At 41.5% G+C, this 27706-nt stretch overlaps 1 protein-coding gene and 1 long non-coding RNA gene across 3 annotated transcripts in view; both read left to right on the forward strand.

Annotated features, from left to right (window-relative positions):
• The window catches only part of LOC146492380 (uncharacterized), a 78473-nt gene extending 54698 nt beyond the window's left edge, over nt 1–23775 (forward strand). The window contains exon 2 of the long non-coding RNA XR_014872336.1: nt 22060–23775. This is a non-coding gene — a long non-coding RNA (uncharacterized LOC146492380). The remainder of the gene's footprint in view (nt 1–22059) is intronic.
• Nucleotides 1318–27706, forward strand: LOC146492383 (transmembrane protein 47-like). 2 transcript variants are annotated; one of them, XR_014872319.1, is made up of 4 exons: nt 1318–2640; nt 15112–15252; nt 17837–21951; nt 24997–27706. XR_014872319.1 is itself a non-coding variant. In XM_085151097.1 (3 exons), exons 1-3 carry the CDS (start codon nt 2412–2414, stop codon nt 18013–18015), a joined length of 549 nt encoding a protein of 182 aa, XP_085007223.1. In that variant the 5' UTR covers nt 2215–2411; the 3' UTR covers nt 18016–22905. The 2 variants fall into 2 exon arrangements, 1 of the variants encoding a protein (XP_085007223.1); XM_085151097.1 differs by lacking the exon at nt 24997–27706 and having other exon boundaries at nt 2215–2640; nt 17837–22905.

The raw sequence follows: 27706 nt of genomic DNA on the forward strand, positions 1-27706 counted from the left end.
TTTGGCAGGCAGACTAGAACAGGGATCGAAACACCAACCTTCCAATTAGTAGGTGGCCTGCTCTATCTCGTTGGCTAGGATTGCATATTATTGCCTGTATGAGTCCTCATTTGTGAATGTAAGAAAACCTGTTTCGTTCTCACCATTGGGTGAGATGTGGGCCTCGCCTCTCACCCTGTGGTAGCTAGGATGGGTTCCAGGTTCAACAGTAAGCGCAGTCATTAAGTAAGGTGTGTCAATGTCGGAAAAGATTTGCGTCATTCCTCTAGCCTTTGCATCCCTCCTTCTCTTTCACCTCTGTCTGGTGGCCTCCCTCTTTTCTCTCCTGTGCTTTGCTACCCAGCCTTCTTCTGTCTCTTCCTTCGTTATGCCTCATTATTATCCTGATGAAGAGTAAGTAAGGCCATTCTTCCCTTCCATCCATCTCTCTGTCCCTCCTTTCTTTCCAGTTAAATAAACATATGGGTGGCTCTGCCTTCCTGAACCTGCTCACCTCTGCTTTCTTGCCCTCCCTCCTCATGTTTTCTGGCTCATTAGTATGCAAAAGAAACAATAATATTCCTTGATGTGCCTCCCACATTCTCCTGCTCACCACTGAGCATTTTGTTCACCCTTTCCCTTCTGCTCTTTACTTTTTCTTCCACTGTAAACGAAGTCCATAATGTAATAACCAATACCAAAATGTAATTTCTCTGAGGCCATGTGGGAATAAAGAGTTAATGAGATCAGATAACGGATGTTGTTTCCAGTGGTTGTTTTTGCCCAGTCCACAGGGATTGTCTTTATTTTGCCTTTTTCAAAATAACATTATTATTAAAATCATATCAGTAAATAGAAGTAGTACAAAATTGGTTATGTTGCATAGTTCAGTTTACTAATGTAAACTTGAAGTGGTGTTGCATAGATACCTGACAGAGATGTAACCTGAGCCAACTGATTTTTAGGTCTTTACAACTCGTTAATTTCCGATGTCAGAGCCAGACCTGAGCCAAAGTCATAGACTGTATTAAAAATGGCCACTATGAAATTGCATAGTAGTCTGTAGATGATTGTATTCAAGTCTCAGGTTTGGCAAAATGTGGCAATATTTACAATATTATTCATATATTTATGATGAGATGGCTGAGCTTTGGTGTTATCAGTAAATACTAGTTTAGAGTATTGTGTCCATCCATACATCTATAAACTGTGTCATAAAACGTGATGCTGACTTTAGCTAAAAAAAGAACAAACTTAAAACAAAAGCTGTTTACTGAAGTAACTAAACAGACAAGAGTATATTTTAGTAATTTTTATCAAGATGGACTGTCAAATAAATGTTTTGTGTGTGTGTGTTTATTTTGCTGTAGACTGTATTTTTAAAACAAGTCATTGTAACTTGTTTTATAAATATAGTCTGAATGTTTGTTTTATTTAAATAAAGGTTGAAAACTGAACAGAGGGTGAACATACTGACCAGGTGATTACATGTCAGGGTTGTGTTTTTGTATCTGCTGCCCCCTAGTGGCCAAATTAAGTTGGGTCAAATAAAATGACTGTCAACCAATGAAACGTTAACAATTATCAGCTTGTTTACTGGGCCAGCTGAAACGGGCTAACCTGTGTTTTTGTGATTTTTTTTTTATATCTAAAGATTTAATGTAAGATTTCTTGAGCCTAACCAGGCTCCTCGTTCACACAGCACGTCTATACCGTAATTAATAGTCTCTCTCTCTCTCTCTCTCTCTCTCTCTAGGACCCCGTATCACCTGCTGATTCCCCCAAGCCTTGACGTCAGCGCTATAAGCGATAGAGATCGGAATCCATCCTACCTGACAAACCATCCTACCCGTTGTTTCTACGCATGCGCACAACACGAAATTCAGTGGCGAAGCATCCTACCTCTGTGAATATGAGCTAGAAGCATAATTTTACAGCTAGAATTCAGTGGCAATCATCTTACTTTTGTTAATAACAGCTACACACACACTCTGACGGGTAAAATCACGTGCCAAACCTTTGTGAATGTGACCTACAACCATACTTTAACGGCTAAAACTAAGTGGCAAACCGTCCTGGCTTTATAATTATAAGCTACAAGCATCCTCTGATGGGCAAAGTTAAGTGGAAAACCGTCATACCTAATTATATTTGTGCTGGAATGACTCTGTGACAGCAGAAATGCGCATAAACTACTTACAGTAGGACGTTTTGCCAAAGTAGGACGCTTTGTCAGGCACTCGGCGGCGGCTGTTCCCACAGGCGCAGCGTCTGGCTGCAGTAACAACACTCAGCTGGGACTTGCCCGACCGACTTTCGCATACGACCTCCAAACAGCGTGAGGGAGGGATACATCAAAACAATCATAGCACGCCCACACCCACACACACCCTCCCCTTGTTTCGAGCCCTCTTCGCCTCTCCAGTCCCGCCATGGCGTCTGCTGTACCCGAGACGGAGGGGTCAGCGCGAAGCTCCCCACTGACACCGCTGAAGCTTGTCGGGCTGGTGTGCGTCTTCCTGGCGCTTTGCTTGGACGTCGGAGCCGTGATGAGCCCGGCTTGGGTGACTGCCGACGACCAGTACTACCTGTCCTTGTGGGAGTCCTGCTGGAAGCCAACGAGTAGCGAGAACTGGCAGTGCAGCAGCACGCTGGACTCAGGTAATGGATGGAAGGGGGTATCGATGTTGTTTGGGTTTATGGAAAAATAAATAAATAAAATCACCTGCTTCAGGTGAGATGTTAGAGCGTGGTTATCTTTTCTAATGTGCACTAACAGGAGCTTTGTAGAACAAAGAGCTGTTCGTGATAACAGCGGAAACTGATGCTGAAGCTGATCATAATAAAGGAGTTGTGGAGGAGAATACCCAGATCCTGTCGACTCTAATAGCCAGAGAAAGTTATCATCCTGGCTATACTCTGACTGCCCGCTGCCATAAGACAGCGTCCCCCTGACACAGCTCGTCAGTCTCCGTCTCTTCTTGATCTCCAGATGAATTATTGTGAGGTTAAAGTGGATGTTATGTAGGTTAGAGCTCACTTCACAATGCGTTTATAAATGCGACAGCTTAAACGTGATAACTAAGATCCAACAAGTCAGGGAGCTGTATAAAATCACATTAGACTTAAAACAATAAAGATTAATGATCTGAAACTTACTCGACAACTATTTTTAATAATCTGAAAATAATATGCTATAAAAATGCAAAACACCCACTAGCTTTTTATTCTTTACTGTAAGCATTTGTTTTCTTTGTCTGTTTTTCAGGCAATTAATTTGCGTGATTTGGAAAGTGCCACAGCTGTCACCTGCACTTATGGATGTTGCCACTTGTCAGTTCTAAATTAATTAATTTGTCAACAATATACAGAAAAGGAAGGTGTAGTGGAGGGGAAAGTGCTGGCTCACAGCTAATGACTTCATCCTGTCTCACTCTTTTAATTTTTATTTGTTGTTGGCAACGCATCCTTGTTCTTAGGTCCAGGAGTATTGGTTGATCATCAATGTTGGATTTGTTTCCAGGGCAACAACAGTTCACACGCATTGTTTTAACTAAATTGAAAGTGGCTATATTTACAACCAGTGTGAAAGCAGGAGCTTACTGGGGTATTAAAAACTCTTTAAATCTTCTGTCACATAGTTACATCTACCTGGAAGCAATCCAGAAGTCTCCGCTGCTCTCTCTGTGGGTGGGATGAGTTCATGAGTGTGTGACTTGGAAAGTGTTATTCATGCCTTTATTACCTCACGTTTAGATTATTGTAATTCTCTTTTAATAGGGGTTGGGCACTTTGTCACGCTTGCAATTAGTGCAAAATGCTGCGGCACAATTTTTAACTGGCAGAAGGAAATTTGATCCCATCACTCCGATTTTGGCCTCTTTACACTGGCTTCCAATTGAATTCAGGATCCGTTTTAAAGTCCTTTTATTGGTTTTTAAATCTCTAAATGTTCTGGCACCTGTTTATTTGTCTGACTTGTTGAAGCCCCACGTCCCCACTCGTTCCCTTCGGTCAGCTGAGCAGTTGCTGCTTTCGGTCCCAAAGTCACGGCTGAAGCTTAGAGGAGACCGAGCGTTCTCTGTTGCTGCGCCGATGCTTTGGAATAACCTTCCTCTCCATATTAGACCGGCTACATCAGTGCCAGTTTTTAAGTCTTTATTAAAAACCTATTTTTATTCCCTGGCTTTTAACTCTGTGGGTAACTGATTTTTTTTTAAATTTTATTGCTATGTCTGGTTTTATTACTATGTGCATATTAGTAACGTACAGCACTTTGGTCTACCAGGTGTGTTTTAAAGTGCTATATAAATAAATAAATGATGATGATGTGTGTGTGATGGATTGTGTGTCTGTCTTTGTGTGACAAAATCTGTATGTGAGCGTTTAAATCAGTGTGTGTGTTTTGGGCCAATCAGGAGCTACCATGTTGAGATGACCTATTTCTGGACATTCTCCTCAGAAGCCCAGCTGAATATTTCATGTCACACTCTGATTTCTCTGGAGTTGCATCTCCATCCCATCTCTCCCTGGACCTGGGAACACACACATTCACTTAATGTTTGTGAGTGTCTCATCTTTTCTTCACACACACACCTATTCACTCTCAGAGACCTAACCAGTTCTCCTTAATTAGATATCTCATTGCGAAGGTTCTGTGTCGTATGAGTATCTTTCCACCACAAATATTGATCTTAAATATACATCACACCCTTTATGTGTCAGTCTCTCTTGCTTTCTCTTGCAGTTTCTCTTTTCTGCTCGTCATTTACAATCACGTTTTCATTTCTGAAGTCAAGTAAATCTGAACTCATCATTGGGAAAATGCTCTCTTCGCCTCCTTTGTTCTTGAATATGTAGCTACAGTGGGCAGATTTGCAGCAGACTCACTGAGTAGGATGTCGACATTTCACAAAGTTAGCTGAGTTGAATTGTATGATTAAATCTGCCTGATCTACTCAAAGAAAAACAGGTACAGCATCAAAATCACCTGCCAATGTATGTGTAGGTCCACCTCACCCACATGCAGTTCTGTAACCTGGATAAAAGACCTCTGGGAGTGTTTGGTAGCAGGGTCTTTGTAGTGAATCTTTTCAGTGGTCTTATGGTCCTGTTGTGGGGCCTTTGTCAACCAAGTTTCTTCCAGCACATCCAAAACAGAGTGTTTTGTCTCATTACCATCCATTGACCCTCTTGTGTATAAATAGTGCTGTGTTACCTTAGTCTTTGTCACAGTGTCTGTCAATCCTCCCGCTGTGTTTTCTACCTTTTACATTGTGAGGAATACAAGTTGTTCTATAGTTACACAAACTGGTGTTCAGCCTTCTATAGCTTTTAAACTTCTTTCTGATGCTCACGAAGGGCTTTGTTGTCATCACATTTCACCTCTGTTCACCTGCAGCTGCTCCTCTCAGTTGTCCAGCACTTCTATGCTGCTGCAGCCAGCCAGCTTCTTTCCTCTGCCACCCCAACCAGCCAGTCAGCTAGCCCGCCAGACACCAGCTCCTTATCACCGCCAAACCTGCCACCCAACTCCTCTTTGCTAGTGCAACTCAAGTATTGAGAGTATCCTTCATTCCATGACTCTGAATCAAGGAAGGGGCTCCGTCCACACCACTGGCTGCCTTTCCATCTACCCCCCCCCCCCCCCCCCCCCATGCTCTCCTCTGAAACTCAACCTGCATCACTGACATCAACCATATCTCCTATTGGACTCCACCTCCTTCATCGCAGCCTTCCCTTCTTTTGGTTGGACCCTTCTCAAGCTCCTTGAGGAGTCCCATCTAATCTGCCGATGCTGTCCACCAGCGCCAGCAAAACCCACTTAAGGATCCCATTTCCTCAACACTGGCAGAGGAGATGGGACCCTCCTGTCTCCAGCTAAGCCCCCAGTGGGGCTACGTCTCTGCTGCTTGCATTTCCAGCCTCCCCAGTCAGTAAGCCCACCTTGTGGTTGTCTCCACTGCTGGTTTTCATCTTTGCTTCCCTTTTGCTGCCTCCCAGCCAAATGGGCCCCCTTTTCTCATGTTACAGGAAGTCTTTGCTGCCTCCATCAACAGTTACAAGAGGGACCTCTGGAGAGACCTCTGCTCCGCCTCCAGGTTCTCCCCAAAAACAGCTCAGTCTCCACTGCTGGCCTCCTAGCCTGCGCTCAGAACTGGTGATATGTATTTTATTTACATAAAATACTTTTAATTCAAACATTGATTTGGGTCCAGATTGAAATTTTCTCAAATTTGATGGATGTTTGACAATTATGACACATGGGTTGATACAGTTAGCTGTATCAATAATCTGTCATAGTTCCGTTTGGTCAGGATTCCCTTGTGTCTTAGTGCAATGCACTAAGTGACCCTTCAAGATAATTTCACAACCTGGAATATGGTCGTAAGCTCTTCAGCAGAACTCCCTCACTGTCTGAGAGAGAGAGAGTGCGAGAGCACATGAAACTCTTTGTTGTGTTATATTTTCCTTTACTTCATCATTACTGTCCTTTCCTCCCTAAAGGCTTTAGCGATACATTTCTAATGTTAATCATTACCCCTTTGTAGTTTTACCATTCTTCCTTTCCCTCACCCCTCCCATCTCCATTTCTCTGTTCTGTTTTCTCGCGGGTCGAACTTCTCTTATATTTCCTTCACTCCCTTCTCTCTTTCCCCTTCCACTCTCCTTCTTCAGCTCCATCTCTGCTCTCAGTGAGCCCCCCAGAGACGCCTGTTCTATTTGTAGTGGCTGAATGAAGAATGGGAAATGATGTGGCATACAGCTCTATGGCAGACAGACAGTGAATCCACCACCTAAAACCCCAACTACCATAGTCAACACATCTGCACACACACACACACACACACACACACACTCTGGGAGTATGTTAGGAATTATATATTCCTAACATATATAGTGGTGTCATAATATCATTTATATTATGACACCACACATACATTGGAGGAGCCAAGATGGGGGGGGTGGAGGAATGCTAGCGGCTGAAGGCTAAAATCTCTCTCCCTCTCTCTCTCTCTTTCATATATATTGTTCTGCCTTTTATAAGGTAAACTGGTTATTACGGTTGTAAACTGCCCTAGAGCTCCCTCTAGTGGCTGCTTTGTAATATGGGTTTGACTACTTTGGGAAAGGAAAAATGAGGCCGTGAAAAAATCAAAGATGGCAGAAAGTGATGCAGAAATGTTATTGTTCTAAGCTGATATGGACCTTAAAATGTTGTTGCCTTGGACAAGATATGTCTGTAAGTATGAGTGACGATAAAATAATCATTATCTTTTGTTTTGTGTAAAAATGGTACGATAATTTGTACATTTGAAAGTTTTATCTTGTTAGCTTGCAGTAAGAGTGTAACAAGCTAGTTTATACACACACCCAGCACGCCCCTGCGGGCGGTTTATCCTTCAAGCTCGGGTCCTCTACCAGAGGCCTGGGAGCTTGAGGGTCCTGCGCAGTATCTTAGCTGTTCCCAAGACTGCGCTCTTCTGGACAGAGATCTCCAATGTTGTTCCCGGGATCTGCTGGAGCTACTCGCCTAGCTTGGGAGTCACCGCACCTAGTGCTCCGATTACCACGGGGACCACCGTTACCTTCACCCTCCACATCTTCTCCAGCTCTTCTCTGAGGTCTTGGTACTTCTCAGCTTCTCGTGTTCCTTCTTCCTGATATTGCTGTCATTCGGAACCGCTACATCGATCACTACGGCCGTCTTCTCATGTTTGTCTACCACCACTATGTCCGGTTGGTTAGCCACCACCATTTTGTCCGTCTGTATCTGGAAGTCCCACAGGATCTTAGCTCGGTCATTGTCCACCACCCTTGGGGGCGTCTCCCATTTTGACCTTGGAACTTCCAGGTTATACTCGGCACAGATGTTCCTGTACACTATGCCGGCCACTTGGTTATGGCGTTCCATGTATGCCTTGCCTGCTAGCATCTTGCACCCTGCATGTTATGTGCTGGATTGTCTCTGGGGCATCTTTACACAGCCTGTGTCTGCGGTCTTGCCTGGTGTGATAGACCCCAGCCTCTATGGATCTTGTACTCAGAGCTTGTTCTTGTGCTGCCATGATTAGTGCCTCTGTGCTGTCTTTCAATCCAGCTTTGTCCAGCCACTGGTAGGATTTCTGGATATCAGCCACCTCCTCTATCTGCCGGTGGTACATACCGTGCAGGGGCCTGTCCTTCCATGATGGTTCCTCGTGTCCCTCCTCTTTCTTGGGTTTCTGCTGCCTGAGGTATTCACTGAGCACGCTGTCAGTTGGGGCCATCTTTGTGATGTATTCTTGGATGTTCATTGTCTCATCCTGTGGTGCTGACACTCACCAGTCCCCGGCCCCCTTCCTTCGGCTTAGCGTACAACCTCAGGTTGCTGGACTTGGGGTGAAACCCTCCATGCATGGTAAGGAGCTTTCTTGTCTTGATGTCAGTGGCTTCTATCTCCTCCTTTGGCCAGCCTATTACCCCAGCAGGGTACCTGATCACGGGCAGGGCGTAGGTGTTGATGGCCCGGATCTTGTTCTTACTGTTCAGCTGACTCCTTGGTCGTTGCAGCTTTCCTAGCGGCCTCTTCATGGTTCCCATTCGCCTGCGGGATCCCCACTTGTAACTGTCCTCTATGTCTGCAATGTTGCCTTCTGGTAGTTTGATCCCCTCAGTTCTGACTACCTTCCCTCTCTTTGTTATCATCCGACTACACTTCTCCAGTCCGAACGACATTCCAATGTCATTGCAGTATATCCTGGTAGTGTGGATCAGTGAATCGATGTCTCGTTCACTCTTGGCATACAGCTTGATGCCATCCATGTACAGGAGGTGGCTGACAACTGCTCCGTTCCGTAGTCGGTATCCGTAGCCAGTCTTGTCAATGATCTCACTGAGGGGGTTCAGGCCTATGCAGAACAGCAGTGGGGACAGAGCATCTCCTTGGTAGATCCCGCACTTGATGGTGACTTGTGCTATGGGCTTGGAGTTGGCTTCTAGTGTTGTACACCACATCCCCATTGAGTTCCTGATGAAGGCTCTTAGGGTCCTGTTGATCTTGTACAATTCTAGGCATTCCAGTATCCAGCTGTGGGGCATTGAGTCATAGGCCTTCTTGTAATCAATCCAGGCAGTGCACAGGACAGGTACAGAAAATGCTTGAAGATGGCATAATCAAACCCTCCAGAAGTCACTGGGCTGCGCCTGTCATGATCTTTAACAGGCTGGGTGCGGACCCACGGTTCTGTGTGTAATTTAGGGGGCTGAAGCAGGTGAACCAGTTTATCTGGACAACATCGTGGTCATCTCTCCCACCTTTGAGCAGCATTTGATGGACCTACAGAAGGTCCTTGAGATACTTAGGTTTGCAGGTGTCTCATCACCCCGGATGGCATTAAACCAGATGATGACAAAATCAAAAGTGTGACAGTTCCTCTGTCTGACAGGTTATTAATGCAGATTTGTACAGGAATATGCTCGCCATGCGGAACCTCTGCACACCCTAACAAGGAAGGATGTGGCCTTCCAGTGGGATGACAGGTGTCAGGAGTAGTAGTAGTGTCATTAAGAAGCGGTTGCTTATGCGAGTCGAGCTCTGCACATGGCAGAGAAACTGTACTCTACGCTGGAAAAAGTGTCTGGCAGTGATTTGGGCCTTGGAACACTTTCGACCCTACGTAGAAGGGCTTCACAAGTAACTGGGTTTGCAAAACCCAGTTACTATGTTGATCGTAATGTATTTGTTTTCTACTAGTTTGAGCACTCTAAGCAGATCTGTGGGCTTTTTTGTGCCTAAGCCCATTTCACAACTCACATGAATGCCTGACCCTGGATCCAGCAAAACAGCCCTAGACCATCCCACTGCTCCATGTTTGACAGTTGATACCACATACTGTGAAACCATCCTTTCGCCTACTCGACAGTGTACAAAGATCCTGAGTGCTGAACTGAAGGTTTCAAATTTTGATTTATCAGTCCATAATACCTTCTTCGAGTCTTCAGTAGTGCAATGGGAGTGTTTCATGGCCCAGGCAAACCTCTTTGTCTTATTCTGACATCTTAGCAAGTGCTTTCTTGCAGCAACTCGTCCTGTCAAACCTGCAGCTCAAAGTCTTCACTTCACAGTTGAAACTGAGACCTGAACTCTGACCTTGATCAACCTTAAGATCAAGGTCAGAGTTCAAGTTTTCTGAAAATCTTGTGAATGCAATAACTTCAGTAGGAATTCAACTAGGATTTTCACATTTATACCATTAGTGCATCTACTAGGAGGCTGAGGGGTAGCACTGGCAGCCACCAGTGTGTTTAAGAAGAACATACAAGTGAATTTATTCCCATTGTTCTTCCATTACATTCTGCAAGTTTTCACATCAAGTAACCTCTCACATTTTGCAGCATATTTATAAGATAAGATAAGACTTTATTGTTCCCACAACGGGAAAATTTGTGCGTCACTTCAGCTCAGGTACAGATATCAGAAGGAAATACAAAAATACAAATAAGTACAATCAATGAAAAAAGTAAGATAATACACTATATACAATGGTAGCATACACAGTATGTAATTATGGATATGGTTGGAAATACGGAAGACATAAACTATATAGCGTGATATAGCTATTGTACCACTACTATTCCTATTTATAGACATGTACAAACTAAATATACATATGTATACATATACATACATATATACCTGCACATGTCCGTACACATGGAAGGTCCATTATGCATGAAGTGGTGACCGTGGATGTTCAGTGTCCAGTGACTTATGACATCGTGATTGATTCATAATGATGTCTCTGCATGTCTTACACTAACATAAAGTCTACCATAATTGCAATTTTGATACAAAAATATTAGTGCTTTACACTAAAGAGCAATAAAAATGTGAAAGATAGGTGTGGTATTACTTAAGGTTGCAACATAAGATGAAGTGGTAAAAAGTCAGGTATTTGCTTGTGTGTGGATGGGGAATTAGTGAATTTCTACAGTTCCCTACAGTATATGTTTTACAGTGTTATTGATGCATTCTGAAAAAGGGTTTTCTGGTGCTGTGGTGTACTGTGCAGTGCAAGAGAAACAGAAAGGCTCTGCATATTGTATCGGTTTAAAAGATAAAACCGCAGAGTTTTATAGCAAAAGCTGTAGAGTGTGTGTGTGTGTGTGTGTGTGTGAATGAGAGCAAGCTAGAAGGAAGTGAATATGTTAATTCCAACAACTGTCTTTTTTTGTAAATATGTAACAGTGAATATGTAAATTACCATGAATATTTAGTCCTTTACAAAAACTATAATTTGTTGGTTTTCTCCTTGTTGGCTGTCTCAAAGCTGGTACTGGTGAAGGTCTATCTAGCAACAGAAATCCTTATTAGTATGGTAAGTTTGTTTAAGCCAACAGAAAATATTATTTTAACATTTGTGTGATGTTTACCCTTAAGTGGCAGGAAAAACTATTTATACCCTAATGAGTGAAAATTTTTACTGATTGTGTTTCTCACCTGTGTTTTCTCCGAAGGGTGTTCAGGCCAGAAGAGTCCTTCCTAAATGCCTTTTAAATCTTCCAGATAACACCAAGTTGTTGAAGAGGGGTGTAACACGTCTGGCTACTGTTTGACGCAGCACAACACACACAATGGTCATAGCAGTGATTAACTGTGGATCTTTATAGTGCTTATTTCTAGCTCTTTCTCTCATCTGCCCAGCTCACTGCAATTGCTCCCGTGCAACTCTCCTCTCTTTCCCAGCGCGCTGATGAAATAGTAGAGGCATGATTCGACAATCAGTGGCAACCGCTGGCCAGCCTCCCCTGGCACTACCCTGATCCTGTTGCACCACCCCTCCCCTTCAGCTGAGCCACCACATACCCCCATCAACCGACTTTACATTGGAGAGCCATCCAGTCTAGTCTACTGGCCCTAGATGGTCATTGCAAAGAAGAAAGGATTAAATAGTTGAATTTGACACTTCAGCCCCCAGGTCATCTTAATCCTTCGCTAAGCTCACCAGAGGAACGGATTCCACCTCTCTCCATGTTTTAAGGAGGCTGAGGTGAAATACTTGTGTGGCTCCACCCCTTCATAGCCAACATCCTCCCCTCGCCATGTAACCACGAAGGTTCACAAGGCACTTTATCTCCCTGTGAATGGAGAAGATTTTCACGTGATAACCTACCTAATGTGTGTAGCTCTGCTCTCAGATCCAGAACATACTGCATTTCTGTTTTACTCAGGCTTCACCATCTCATCCGTCTGCTGGTGATGGATGCTGATGTACAAATGGTTCAAGCGTCCCACCGTTATTGCCATCATGTACACATATTATGTATATATTCATTTGTTTGACTACTGATATTGAAACAGGTTTTAATTATGTCGGTACCGTTGTTGTTCAGTTACTTTTTATTTGCACTGCAGTATGGGACAATAATTAAGAACTACACTGTAGGTATTAGCAGTAGCTCATAGCCAAAGTAAACATTTATTCCTAATTATTTACTATCATCTTACCATGTAAATTTCATCTTCCTCCATCTTTTCTTCACTTCTCCACACCTAGTGCTAGCAGCAGCAGGCTACTGTGACAATGAGGCATGGTTACTAGTTGTTGCTGGTACTACTGTTCACGGTGTAGCAGGCACCTTCTCTCAGCTCTCCAGCTTCTTGCACACTAAACGTTTTTTACAAAGTGCATGAGCACTCATCAAAGATAAGGGAGGGACCAATTGAATTAAGAGATCTGCCTGGGCGATTCAGTGTCAGTAATGAAAATGAATGAATGGCCTGCTGTCAGTGCTTGTACAGCTGGTGCGCAGGCGACCCATTAACCCCAAAGTGCCTTGGTCCACCAGGAAAATGTATTCAGGGCTGGACTGGTAATCTGGCATACTGGGTGAAGTTATATCCCCATGTACTCCAGTGAACCGGCCCAATAAGGTCCATGCCAATGCGCTCAAATTCCACCTCCGTTAATGCTAACAGGTACAAAGTTGCTTTCAGAGTGGCCCACTGGTTAACCAGCTGGCACACATATAACATGCATATATCTTTATATCGATCTCTATATGTGCATTTTCCCACTTTTTAACAAACTGCTAACAATACCCTAGTCTTAATTTCATTAAATGTGCTTTTCTGTTTTATTTTTTAGGTTTTATGTTTGTTGCATTCTTTTAGAGACATAAATATGTAATATTGGTTGGGCTGAAAGTGGCCCATATTTATGATTAAAAAAACATGAGAATTGTCCAGTCAAATTTTTAGGACATTGAATTATGTACATATGGAAAACAATTTGTACATTTACATTTACATTTATGTAATTATGCACCGTAAGTGTGCTAAAATCAGTCTGTTTAATCAAGAATTATATAAAAACAATCTGAAGTATATAAAAGCTATGATATTTAAACATTAAAAAAACACTGATAACTTTGTATCAGTCGTATTTACTCACTGGATTTGGTGTTTCTTTAATCAACCTTTTACAGTTGGTACAGTCCTATCAGTACAGCAATAATAAACTTGTGTTACATGTTCTCCGTGTAAGTGTTCAGAAAATGACACTGTATATCCTGCAAGCTAAAAATAAATAATATATTTATGTTTTGCTTTAAACTGAATTACAGTTGTCACCAAGATCCATCGGCCTTTTTCTGTCTTTTCACATCGTCCCATTCTCTCTTTCTCCTTTTTCTCATGTTTTATTTTCATATACATTGCATATACATTTTTGGTAGTTCCTTTTTCAACGTGTAAAATAAAGCGAAGAGAATGATATGGTGGCAGTTATTGCAGTTATTACACCTAATTCTGGATTTGCTTTGTAAACTCCGATGACCTGGAACATCCGACCAAAAGACGTCACGCAATACCAACACCAACAAAACTTCCCTTTTATTTTCTGTGTCAGGTTCCTTTAAATATTCTGTGGCTTCTGTTGCATTAATTTCACAGACGGATGACGACGTTGACTTTGAACCCCATTATGAAAATAATGAGGCATATCTTGAGTCTTAATAGCACTATCTTGGGTGTTGCTATTTTTGCCCTGTTTAGTAAATCTGGCTCTATTGGGGAAGACCCCCAGTCTAATAACCATTTTTAAAGCTGGTAAAAATCTGAAAACATTATAAAATCTATGTTTCAAGTTTATTTTTGCACAAGGTTCCTGGCTACAACCAGACCCATTGTTAAAAAGTATTTTTTTAAACTGGTAGTTTACTTAGTGTGGTTAACTTACTACCAAATGAAAATGCTTACCTTTCTTTTGCAGATGTTTTACTGACTTATTCATAGTTTGTGCTGCCTTAATGAAGGCCAGTTTAAATATGCCTCCCACGGTGTCTGGAAAACAGAAAAAGAAATAATATAAACAGAATCTAAATTACGTGAAATGACAATCATTAAGTCTGAAGTGGAGTAGGAAGAAATATAATCATATCACTTATAATAGTGATATGGTGTGTGCATGTGTGTGAATTATTTCAGTCGTTCAAGCCACAACATATAAATACGGGAAGATTTTTGATAACCTGCCAGCAAAGCTTTTTAGTCCGGGCTTTTCGTCGGCCTCCACATACTAAGTGCACTCTCTGTCTTCATATTGTTCACCACCTCTCTGTCCCCAGATCCTTTGCACTGTACTCATCTCCTCTTCTTCCCCATCCCACCTCCACTTTTCCTTTCACTTTCCTCTTTCCCATCCTGCTGCCAACCTTTTTCATTTTGCCCTCTGTCTTTGTAACGTTATACTAATTTCTGCTTTGTTTCCTTCTTCCTATATCGGTTTTCCAGTTCCATCTTCTCTTCCGGCTCTCCGTTTTTCTTTTCTATTAGTCTCAGTCTTGGACACCTTCATAGTACAATAGTAGTATATTAGTATAATAATATAAAAAGTCCTTCCCCAGTCTCCTTTCTTTCATCTCCTAGTCCTTTCCTCTTTGTCGTAGTTCCATTTTCTCTTATGCTCACCTCCTTCTCAGTATACTGTACTGTTAGTTTTACATTAGTTATTTACTTGTGATTGTTTTTCCCCCCCAATATAAATAGCATGGTCATAGTTTTACTCTCTCACAGTGAATGCATTTTCTGTTCTTTTACTTACTTTCATCTTACGCTCTCTCCTTTTCTTGTCCACCTTGCCCTTACAGACTGGCAGGTTGCTACGCTGGCACTGTTGCTAGGGGGTGGAGCCCTGGTGCTGATGTCATTCTTGGTTGCTCTGGTTGCTGTGTGCATTGGCACGAGGCGGCGGTTCTACGCGCCTGTTGCCTTCATGCTCTTTGCTGCAGGTCAGTATACACAAGAATACTGATGTATATACCTACCTATTGTACACACCTATACATACCTATTTTTACCTCCAGGAATAACTGGAAAATTCCAATTTTGGGACATGAAATGCTTAATTTTGCAAAGCTAGATGTGCTGCTAGTCAGATATTTTTTAAGATCTTACTGTGGGTACCAGAGAAATGAGAGAGAGCACTAAAGTGTAAATCGTTCAGAGATTTGTAGAGTCTGTGCAACTTGTTATAATTATGAATGCAGTCAAAGCACTAATGAAAAATGAGTGCTCATGAAATCAAACTCTACAAGCCTGTTCATCTTGATATACAGACAAAATTGAACTTGAACAAGTACTCTTTTGCAACAGATGCAGGACGTTGAAATTACTGATTAAATATAATGATAATCTTTGTGGGGGCAGCTTTACCTTCATCTGGGTGCAGCTCCTGTTACTTCATGTGTAACTTGGCGGTCAGAAGTTTAGGTCACGAGAGGCACTAATGTCCAAGGTGTTCAAAATGTCTGTGAGGACGTTTAGCTGGTGAGAGTCAAAATGCATCACTTCTACATGACATAACATCAAGAATAGTGTTTAAACAGATTTATCTATTAGTTGTATTTGCAGGGGGTGCTGAGCTGCAGCACCTCTAGCACCACTAGACCTTGTGCTGTACTCAAGGATAATCAAAGATATTTTGCTTTGACATTTGACATTGTTAGCTTTTTTATTTTTTAAATACCTCAATGTGAGTAACAAAGGATTCCTTTATCAGTATGTGTTGATAGGATACTTGATCAAACCAAATTTCGAAAAAAAATTTACTTTTTTTGTAAGTTTTGTAAGATGTAAAAGCAAATTAGTTTTTTTGCAAGACTGCATTTTTACCATTTCTTCACAATGGATTTGAACACAACTGTTTTAATTTAAACCATCCATGCTTCAATTAAATAATCATCAAAAATCATTATATGATGTATAATTTTAGAACCTGGAAAACAGATCAATCATCTGTGGCTACTTGTTATTCCTACTGGTTTTTCCATGATGGGATGCGGACAGCAGATTCAAACGAGCCCATACAGAGGCTGAACTATAAAGGGACTCTCAGTGAATAATGGATCACAACTAACACCTCTTTAAGACTTGTTTATTTTATACCACTTGTATTCGTATTTGCATATTTTTGAAATATGCAGCCTGGATTCAATCATACATAAAAAAAAAAATCGAATCTAAATATCGACTAAATACAAGAAAATTTAGAATGACCAATTTTGTGCTTTTTAAATCAGTTTATTTTTTCAAGTTTGGGGGAAAAACCTGCAAATAAATCAATTTTACACCCACTCCCACTTGATCAGTGTTCTGATTATTCAGTGGAGAAGGTTTCAAAATCGGTTGTTCGGTTGTTAAGCTTAACGTGGGAATGCTTTACTACGGAGCCCCGCAGGGGACATGGGAGAAAAAAAAATTAAGACAGACTTTTGCGAGATCTCGCAAAACAAACTCGGGATCTCGCAAAAGTTTTAGCCGCATTCTTCGGAGGCCGTCAGCTCGAAGCCGACCGGGAGGTCAAGGCACGATGTGCCGGGAAAGCGGTGTTCCTCCTGGCAGTAATAGGTCTCGACCTCCTGTTAGCTTCGAGCTAGTGGATGTCAGATCTCCGAAAACGTCGGAGCACTTTTGCAAATATGTGATGTCTTGTAAACCGAGCAGGTATCTGACGTTTACACAACTACATTCACGCCTCAAAATATCTTAAAAGTGTATTTTGTGACACAGAAAGAGGAATATTACAACCAAGTAGCTGCCGCCATTGTTGGAATTCAACTTTTGCGAGATCTCGCAAAAGTCCGTCTTAATTTTTTTTTCTCCCATGTCCCCTGTGGGGCTCCGTACTTTGCAAACATTCAGAGATGAACTTAGGTAAACTTTCTCAGAGATGAAATGCCGGTTTGGTAGCGAGGCTCCAAATGCTCAGCCAGGCCGCCGAGAGGTCTCGCACGCCACAGCTGCTCTATCACGTTACGCATGCTGCCCCAACGTGCTATGGTTATGAGCTGGGTTGCGCCATGTCGCAAGTTTTGTGAGGTGCTTTTATGATATTTAATGGATCGGATTACATTTTTTAAAGATAAAGAGTAAAGATTAGCTGGTGCCATAAAGTTCTCCAGATGAGAGTCAAATTTAATGGGTAAATACCCAACTCGAAACATCATGGATGTGTACAATTAGTACACATCAGAAAACTGAAATACTGGCAGATTTTAACCAACACCAATGCACATCAAAGACCTGTAACTCAGAACATTTTGCATGGTTTTATTGGATGTGCTAAATTTAGACTGACTCTGGGTGATAGCAGGACTAACTGATGTTAATGATCCATAAGACGATGTTTTCTGTTCAAAACGATCTGCTACGAAGATTGAATTGCTATATCCACTTGAACAATTTCTTTGTGTGATTTTAAATATAACTTTTATCCATTTAATTGTCAATCTGTGCAGTTTGAGACATAAACCTTTTTTTTTAAGCTTTACATGCATGCGTAGAATTTTGCTAAAATCTGTGTATCGCATCCAGTTGTACTCCAGGCCTGCAGTTTGGTCCTCTACCCTGTCAAGTTCATCGAGAGTATCAACTTGAGGATCTACCATGAATTTAACTGGGGCTACGGCCTGGCCTGGGGAGGCACCATCTTTTCCTTCGGTGGGGGAATCCTCTACTGCCTCAACCCCAAGAACTATGAGGAATACTACTAGTGCTACCTCATGTCTGGAACCCTGTGGTCACATCTTCAGAGTCTGAGAGGTACATAGGGACTGAATAACATTTCTAATGTTCTAGGAAAGGGGGGGGAGTGGGTGTCTATTAACAGCTCAATTCCCAAGAACTTTAAAGGGAAGCATCGGACAGCCAGTAACTGTATTATCACAAGTTTTGCATCCAGACAGTGAACCCAGTGGTCCGGAGCTTAAGTTTGTTGCCTCAATCAACACTAGTGTCAGTGCTGACTCTAATGGATATTCAGACTGATAAGCCTCATGTTAGATGGTGCATCCTGGGACAGATGAGGTTTACAGGTTTATTCCCAAGGCTCGTGATGCAGTCTAAGGAGAACTGACAACACTACGGTAACAAAGGATTCAGGTTACCAGTGTTAATGCCTCCATTCTGAATTGCAAGAACTGCTATTATGTCTATGAACTTGGAAAAACAGGATGTCAGACTGACACGTTTGCAGTTACACATGGATGTGCATGCACAGGCATAGGCAGCATATCTTTATATGTAAAGAAACCATCAGAAACCCTCAAGCTCATCATCATTATCATCATCATCATCGTAAGTGCTTATTCAGGAGTTTCATTTTATTTTTGGAGTTCTGTGAAGCTTAAACTTTCACAAGGATGTGAGACATGCTGCAGATGCTAGAGTTGTGCCTCATAACTTTTCATAACACAGATCCATTTGTCTTGTGGGAGAAGGTAAGGAGGGTGGAATAAACTAAAGACATTTGCTCAATATTCTGTTACTGTGGCAACCCACAGGGTTTGCACATGCAGCTGTCATCATTGATTAGCCATGATTGGAGGTGTGAGATGGGACAGCGCTCGGCTAAATTTCGATTGCCTATCATGGTGCGTTTCTTTGCACCGTGACATGTGGAGCATCCTTTAGTCTTCTTATCTGGCTCATGGCAGTGTCTACAACACATGAGACACACAGCTCCAGCCTTTCAGTGGCCATGTTGTCATGCACAGCAGCAGTTTGAGAAAATTAGAATGTGTTCTGAATTTAATTATGTTTACACACACACACACATTCACATATTACATTTGCGTCATGGGCCGATAGAAAGGAAAAAAGATCAAACAAACAGGATTTTTTTGTCTTCTTGCGAGGAAAATGGTGGTGCGTCCGCCTTCTACAGGAGATATGGATTTCCTTTTTTTTTATGGCACAAAAGGACAAGTGTGTGATGGTAAAATGGCAGAAACAACTTTATACTGCTAGCACATGTTTTGCAAAGCTAGCCAAGCTGAGTGCATGCTGACCCAGTGGGATTTGTGTTGGTGTGTGGAACTATGTTGTTGACTGGTAATCATGAGACAATGCATTCCAGGTCATTTTATGGAGTAATGAAAGTACTGTAACAAATGACTTTCTGTGGTGATGTAAAATACTGCATTACTTTTAACAAAATTAACAAGTGATGTTTAATACATTACTTTTTTGAGTAACAACCGCAGCACAATATATCTAACTAATTAAACAATTTGATGAAATTTGTATTAATCACTGTTACGCCCCACTTAAAAACGAAGTGCTGACTGGGGTGAGGGGTAACACAAAGTGAAAGAAAAAACATGAACTACTGGAGAATAGATGTCATGAAACATGATTTATTGCCCAAAACTACTGCAGTAAAAGTAAACACAGGGAAGCTCTTTTCTTCAGGGTCTCCAAAGCCAAAACAACAAACAAAACACCCCCTTTAGCTCCCTGTCTAACCAAAAACAGGAGAAAACAGTTGAAACAAAAATGGCAGAGAACCCCTACCTGCTTCCACAACGATACGCACGCACGCACGCACGCACGCACGCACGCACGCACGCACGCACGCACGCACAAAGGCCCGCTGGCCAAAACACCACAGCTCTGGCAAAAATGGGGGAAGTGGCAGTTTAGGATGGCAGACTATATGCCGTGGCCGACGAGCTGGAACACACCTCAGCTGTGGCTCATGAGGCAGACCTGCAACACAAGAAAAGGAGGAAAAAAAATCTTCTACAGAGGGAGAGCCACTTGAGGTCAGCGACCGTAACAATCACCCTGGGGCGCCTCTGTCAGTGCGCCCCAGGGTGGCTGTGGCTACAATGTAGCTGCCATCACCAGTGTGGATGACTGGATGTGTAAAGTGCTTTGGGGTCGTTAGGGACTAGTAAAGCGCTGTACAAATACAGACCATTTACCATTTAATCCCAGCCCTGTCTACAACACATTGTTTTATTCATCAAGTCTTTTACTTCATCTTTTGGAAGATGATAGATTAAAGACATTAGTCCGTATTTTTAAAATAAAATCTCAAAATACGTGAGATCTCTAGCTGCTCTGGCAACCTAAGAAATAAATGGTTAACATTATCAAAATGTGTGTTTTAACCAAAAAGATGATTTTTGACAGGCCCTAAGCTATTTTTGCTTTCAAAACAAAAATAAAACTTACTTTTCTTAACATCATCATTTCCATATCAGGTTTACTGAATCTGTGACTCTCTCTATAATCTGTAAATAAAATCAGTGCAGACAAATGGTCACAAGTAGGCCAGAAACACATGTATGTCAAAACTCTGATGTCAGATGGTAGGGGTGATTACAAGAAGCCATTTGGATTGCAAGGAATCGGTGTATTACTGTGTGCTGCTGTGTCTTGGCCTACAGTAAGTGTCGGGGATCAGCACTGCATCTGGAGTGTTACGTTTTTACTGGCCAACAAGCCAGACATGCATCTGCTGAAATGGGAGAAGAAAATGCCGGTATTAGCCAATATCAAATGGCACAGTTAGGTGTTAGGGCACATTTTAACAAAAGCACTACCCCTTTACAGACAAACTGATCTGATAATCTTTTTTTATGTCCCAACAGGGTGATAATAATGTAAGGTTTACTTATATTTCCCTGCCCTCCGGATTTGGGTCCAATCAGTATTTTTGGGCCCAAATCCAGAAAAATTTCTGGGTAAAAAGATAACTGATGACCAAATATTTACCCTCTATGTTAATTTTGAACTCTAGATTGGACGATACTCTTGTGCAATAATGTTTAGTTTTCCTCTCCCCCTCTGTACTGAATTATTTTGCCAACCCTGCAACCTCCATTTTCGAGTCTGGATGCTGTAAGCACAGGGAGGAGGCGCAAGTGTTGTCTGGTATTTTCTCTATTCCCTATTGTCACATATTTGCTGTGGAGCTGTCAGGTAGCTATTGCCTAAAAATAGGAACCAGGCTGAGTCCCTCGGCACCTTAAAATAAAGGTCGAGCTGTGAAGTCACCTCTTGATTCAAGCTGCTGCAAGAAGTCCATTTATTTTACAGTGATGTTCACAGTGGACATTTGAGAAGCTTCTTCACTTTAAAATCATCACACTTGGAAAAGAGTGTGCTGCTTTAGATTACAGTCCAGACAATTCATTCACTTCCTTTCTGTTTAATAGTCACTTTTACATTTGATGTACAGAAATAAAACATTGGTTTCGGTATTGTACTGTAGAAAGGTTCAACATACAGAGCTAATGTAGTTGTAGGAATTCTCAGATATTTGGGGGAGTTGATTTTTTGCCAGGAGATGAATGAAAGTAAAGGTGGTTCTGGCTAAACGTAAAAAACACCTGCAAGTTTAAATTTAAAGCTTGTAAAGCAGCATCTAAGTGATTGTTTGGTCATATGAGAAGATCATATTTATTCATGAGGACAGCTGCTGGCTGTAGGTACATACAGATGCAACACGGTGGGCCAAAGATGGAGCTAAACATCCACGAGGACCCACATGGAAAAAGGCTAAAAATGTTTCCTAATATGTTCACCTATGACTTTGATATTGAATTCATTATTGAAAACCCTTAAAGCTGTGTATAGCTATAAGAGTTTTACATGAAAAAAACATCTGCCTAATATTCTTTAAATCTATGATTGTCAGGGTTCCTGAGTCGTTGACCCAGTATTTTCAGTTCATGTTCACTGTTTATCCTCTGTATGTTCCACTTCCTGTTTTGTGTTAGCGTTACTCTGGCTGTGTCCCATTTCAGGGTCTGCACGCTTGAAGTACGCGCACTACGCGCACTACGCGTACTACGTACGGTGCGTACTATAAGTACGAGAAGTGCGGAAGTGAGAGGCTTGTGAAATGGGACGGTCTAGCCTTCGTCGCGCTGTTCAGGTTGCCTAGCAACCATGATACTAACCGCGAAACACGTTACATACAGCTTTGTTTGACATAAATGAAGGAGAAAATTGTTTTGTTGGTCATTAATTTTTGTCATGACATCACTTTGATTAGTTGAGTATCTGAGGCTGAGACCACAGGACTGTAAAACATGATTCAAGGGCTTCATTTCTGTACTGAACAGTCATTTAAGATTAGTTAGTAAATAACAATTAGCTAATGTTGTTCATGAGACTAAAATCATCTCACTGTGGTAATGTAAATATAATATGGCCAATACTGTAGAATTGTCAGATTATTATGAGATATATATATATATATATATATATATATTAGGGGTGCAACGATACTCGTATCGATATCGAACCGTTCGATACAGTGCTTTCGGTTCGGTACGCATATGTATCGAACGATACAACATTTTTAATTTATTTTATCAACTTTCCTTCTGACGATGCTGTCTGTGTTGAGCGCTCAGTGGATCTGCGCTCGACAGTGCAGCCTAGGCGGAGTAGTCGAACACAGATTCACTGAGCGCAGGGCAAGCTAGCGAGACAGAAGCTAGGCTAGTTGCAACATGGCAAATTGAACCTCCCCCACCCTCATTCAGATCTGGCGTTTGGAACTATTTTGGTTTTCATGTGATGTATGACCCTGAAGGTAAGCGCGTCATGGACAAAAGTAAAACAGTATGTTGGATGTGCCAGCAATGCTCAATTGGTGGGAACTAGTGTGTTAGCGCAGTTAGCTCGTTAATGTGTTGACGTCTTCCAGCCCCACTCATGAGGTGATCCGCGGTAGCTCGTTAACGGAGATTTGCCGTGTTGTGACGTTAATGTCATTTCAGATTAACGCTGACAGCACTAGTGGGAACACAACCAATATGACTGCACATTTACTCCGACATCATCCTAGTGCAAAGACAAGTGGAAGCAGACAAAAACAAGCAGGCATGCTACAAACTTTACCCGAGTCATTTAGACAGCCGTTAGCACATGATTCTCCTTATGGGGACCTGATATGTTTAATATGCTGCTGAGAATATAGCCCAGAAGAAGAGTATAGTATAGCTTTTATTTTGGAAAGAGACATTTCTCCATAATAAACTCTCTTTTCCAAAGATGAGTGATTCCTCAATCAGATACAGGGCTCGCAAAATCGCTAGCCCGACGTCCTGGGGCTTTTTTCCAGTCGGGCTACCAAAATCTATCTCTGCCCTGCCCGTCGGCCTATCGTAGGAAGGAAAACTATATGTCAATGCTTTTGCATTCTTTCGGAAATGTAGCTGGGTAATTATGTCATTGGCATCGGCCACTGTCAATATGTGACATACTGAAATTGCGTTTGAATTTGCGCTTGTTTTTTGCTTTCACTTTGCAATCGCGTGAACTGTGTATAGAAAGCGACAGTACTGATTGGTGAGTGATGATAATTTGCGCACCAATTCCTCTGACATCGTCTTATCAATCGTTAGCTTACTATGCAAACATGACAAGTGAAATCTCCCGCAGCTTAAACATGTGAGAGGTTGATCGCGCAGAGAATCGCTGAGCGTTATGTGAGTGCGTGTGTAAAAGCAGCAGGATATATATTTTAGTTCTGCTGAGCCAAATAAGACAGGTCAGGGTGAAGAAGTGACAGCCAAAGAAAAGCTAACCACAAAACGGAAAAGTTATGACAAATCAGACTATAAGGAAAAAAGAAAGTGCAGCTTTATGGTTTCATGGACAAAAGAATTTCTGTGGCTGCAATATGACGAGCTAAATAACCAGGGCTGCACATAAGTGGTCCGCAGGTGCGCATTCGCTGTCAAAATAAAAACCGGCACAAGATAAGAAGTTGCAACGCGTGTTTGCATACATAAGATTTTCAGGAGGAGGACAGACATTTGTTTAGAACTCTTAAAGATGTCGAAGAAGCTCCTTTAAGCAATTACTGTGATGTTCCTCCACCTCCAAAGAAATGTCAGAAGGAGTCCGAACCACAAAAGAAGCGCGTATTCTCGGAAAAGTGGTTGCAGGAGGTGAGCTGGCTTCAAACAAATGATGAACGCACAGAGATGTGGTGCAGAATGTGCCGTGAAAATTTAATAAATGACAAATTAATAAAAAGGCATGAACATTTTTTTTGTATCGAAAAAATATCGAACCGTGACACCAAAGTATCGAACCGAACCGAACCGTGAATTTTGTGTATCGTTGCACCCCTAATATATATATATATATATATATATATATATATATATATATATATATATATATATATATATATATATATATCACTGACGTTCAGCTTGTTGTGTTTGTGGATATATGACTGACTTTAATTATCCATAAAATCATCAGATTCTCTGTAAGATTAAGGTCGACTATATATATATTTAGAAGTAGAGGCTTTAAAACCAAGTTAACGCTGAAAGTACAAACATCACTAATGTCACATAACTTTGCCGACATGTGGCCAACAGCAATGTTTTAATGTTCTTCATTATTAAACATTCGCACATGAATAAGTGACGTCATATTCAGTACTTACTTTTGACAGTTCACTTTTCGGCCGCTACCTTCTGCTGTATTTTGCGGCAAAATTATCCACACCCACCGCCGCGTTATGAATTGTGGGATATATGGGACCACGAAGCGTGCACCGGACCACGCTTGATATTTGGGGAAATCGACGGCGCATTTGGAGTATGCATTTGAAGTACACTTTGAATTGGGACAGCCGTTGTCGCGTGGCGGTGACGTAATCACACTTAAAATGCGTACTTCAAGCGTGCAGACCCTGAAATGGGACACAGCTTCTGTGTGCATTTTCAGTTCATGGTCACTGTTTATCCTCTGTACGTTCCACTTCCTGTTTTGTGTTAGCGTTACTCTGTGTGCATTATGTTCTAGTTCTTATTCCATGCATCGTTAGTTCAATTGTGTTCAGCTGCTCACTCACCTGTCACCTATCAGTCATTGTTCAGCCAGTGTATTTAAGTCCTCAGTTCTCTCCTGGTCGGCGTCGCGTCATTGATGTTGTCACTGCTGTCTACGCCCCATGTTTGCCTTCCAAATTCAGATCAGTCAGCCATCTCCTGTTTTCATCATTCGTCCCTCACAATAAACACCCTGAATCTTCACCGTGAGTCCTGCGTTTGAGTCCTCTTCTCCACATCCACTCAGCAACCCCTGACAATGATACAGGATGTAATGCATTCACTTGATCAATTGTATTGTCCTTCTCTAAATTTACAATGTAATTATTTTGTAAATCCCAGGCTCATGGGATTTTGAGATTTATTAATAATTCAGAAGAGAGGAGATTATTATTTATCTCTTTTTTTTTTTCTCAATTTGTGAGATAAATGTCCTGCTGCTGGCAGCTAACTCTATTTTCTAACACAAGGCATGGTACTGCTAACATTTGAACTGTAATCTAAAGAGCTTTTCATATTGTGACCTTCAACTTTTTCAGTTTGAAAGACGTCTCAGCGTTCCCGTTTCCAGCGACGGGTTCAAATCTGTGGTCATAAATACAGAAATGTGTGACTTGATGACTTGTTCCTCCATTTTGCCAGTGATAGACAGGAGACCTGACCCAACGGTAAGGTGCAGTAATAGAGATTATCATCGTATGATATTTCAGTATGACCGCTACTGTATATGGTCACTCCTTAGTGATTGTGTTTGTGGTGTAGAGGGGCCTCGGGCACCACCACTGTAACAGACCTGGGTTAAAACACACAGGAATAACTTAATGAAAGGACTAAAATATAAATTGAACACCTTCAACATAAAATTGAAATATTAATTCTTATGTGTTTTCTTATAAATACTTGTGAGGAGGAAGTAGCCCTTGTCTCATATTATGTTTTGCCGACCTGCCGTACACACTCAGTAAAGAGGACGAGTGCCTTGACAGATAAATCCAGATCAAAAGCTTACTGAGCTCGACCCTGTTAAACGCTGCAGCTGCTGAGATTCAAAGTTGCAACATTTGCAAATTTACAGAAAGCGAGTACATGGTAGGCTGAAGCAGATATGTGTTTGAGCTTCAGTGGCAATGCAAATGTGTTGGCACCCATTCAATGAGGCACATCTTTACAGTTCTGGATAAATAACAATATTTGTGTGATTGTCTTTAGTCGAGAACCTTTTAAGCTTGGTAAACATACAACAAAACACTGTCCTCGTATGTTTTAGTCTGGTCTGATTGTAGCTATTAGCATCTGTTTCATGATCAACTTGCTGATGAAAAGTAGAGACTTTTTTTTCTCCATCTTCCAGAAGACTGGTGACAAAACACTGGCTATTGATGTGCATAGGGATTTAGGATGTCACCAAATGTGTGAATGACAGAGAAAGAAGTGTGTCTGACATAAAGACAAAGAGTGTGTGTGCACGTGTATTAGCTTAATTTTACATGCCACTGTAGAAATTTCAGTTCTTGGCATTTATCTCTTTGTATGTTGTCACATTAAACGAACACAACGACTCACTCTGTGTCATTTTGTTTGTCACGATCTCTTTTCTTGCGTCGGTTTTATTCAACTCAGAAATTTTACTTATGGAGAAGCTAGTGGACGCCTTTGCTGACTAAAGTAATTATGTGCAACCAAAGTAGCAAACAGGTTTGGGCTTTTATGAACACATTAAAGTTTATATGTTTTACCAGTGAGTCCAAAGTTCAAAGAAAGTTATTCTCTTTCACATTATTGCTGTAACAGATAATTCATAATAATAATGAATGAATAATATTCATTTTAGTTAAACATCCCCAGTGAAATTCAAAGTGAAAAGCCAAGACACATCACAAGGTTGCATTTAAAATTTCTTTATACCAGAATAGCTCTTCACTGAAAACGATTTGTTTCCATTGCTGTGGACTTTCCTGCTGGACTGTACAGCAAAACAACCTGAAACTAGACGTGTGTTATTCAGAAGAAGTTTAATTGACCTTATTTGTTGTGTAATATTGGTGAAAAGCTGTACTGTGATGTTTTACTGTATTTGTTGTCATTTGTCCTGTAAAAAACAAACAAACAAAAGATTGTCTAGCAAAGGTGCCTGTTTGGGGTTCGTGTGGGGGCACTGACCTAGGCAGACCCACATTAGCCCACAGTGAGCTGCTTGCTGTGGTTGGTACTGGGCCCCATATATGTCCCATAGTGCATCACTGGCACCAACTGATATGGAGTGTAGACGAGAATGTTGCTTAACTTGGGGTCTGTATTGGTTAAGTGTAGATTTGCCCCTCCCACACAGCCCCACAGTGCACCTGCAGTGACTCGCTGTAGACCCACATTGGCATCTTTGCTGGGAACATCGTGTTATCTCACTCTAAGTTTTGACCCTGATGTTAAAAAAAACACAGTATATTCTTAAAGTAATATAATAATTAAATCCACAGAACATAAGTTGCTCCAGGAAGTTGACTTATCATTATCTCACTGAACACATTAGAGTTTATGTGTTGCCAGTTTTTTTTGACCATTTGGATCTCACAGCCAGGCTTCTTAATAA

This window comes from Neolamprologus multifasciatus, chromosome 23, assembly GCF_963576455.1.
Source record: "Neolamprologus multifasciatus chromosome 23, fNeoMul1.2, whole genome shotgun sequence".
Taxonomy (NCBI): Eukaryota; Metazoa; Chordata; class Actinopteri; order Cichliformes; family Cichlidae; genus Neolamprologus; species Neolamprologus multifasciatus.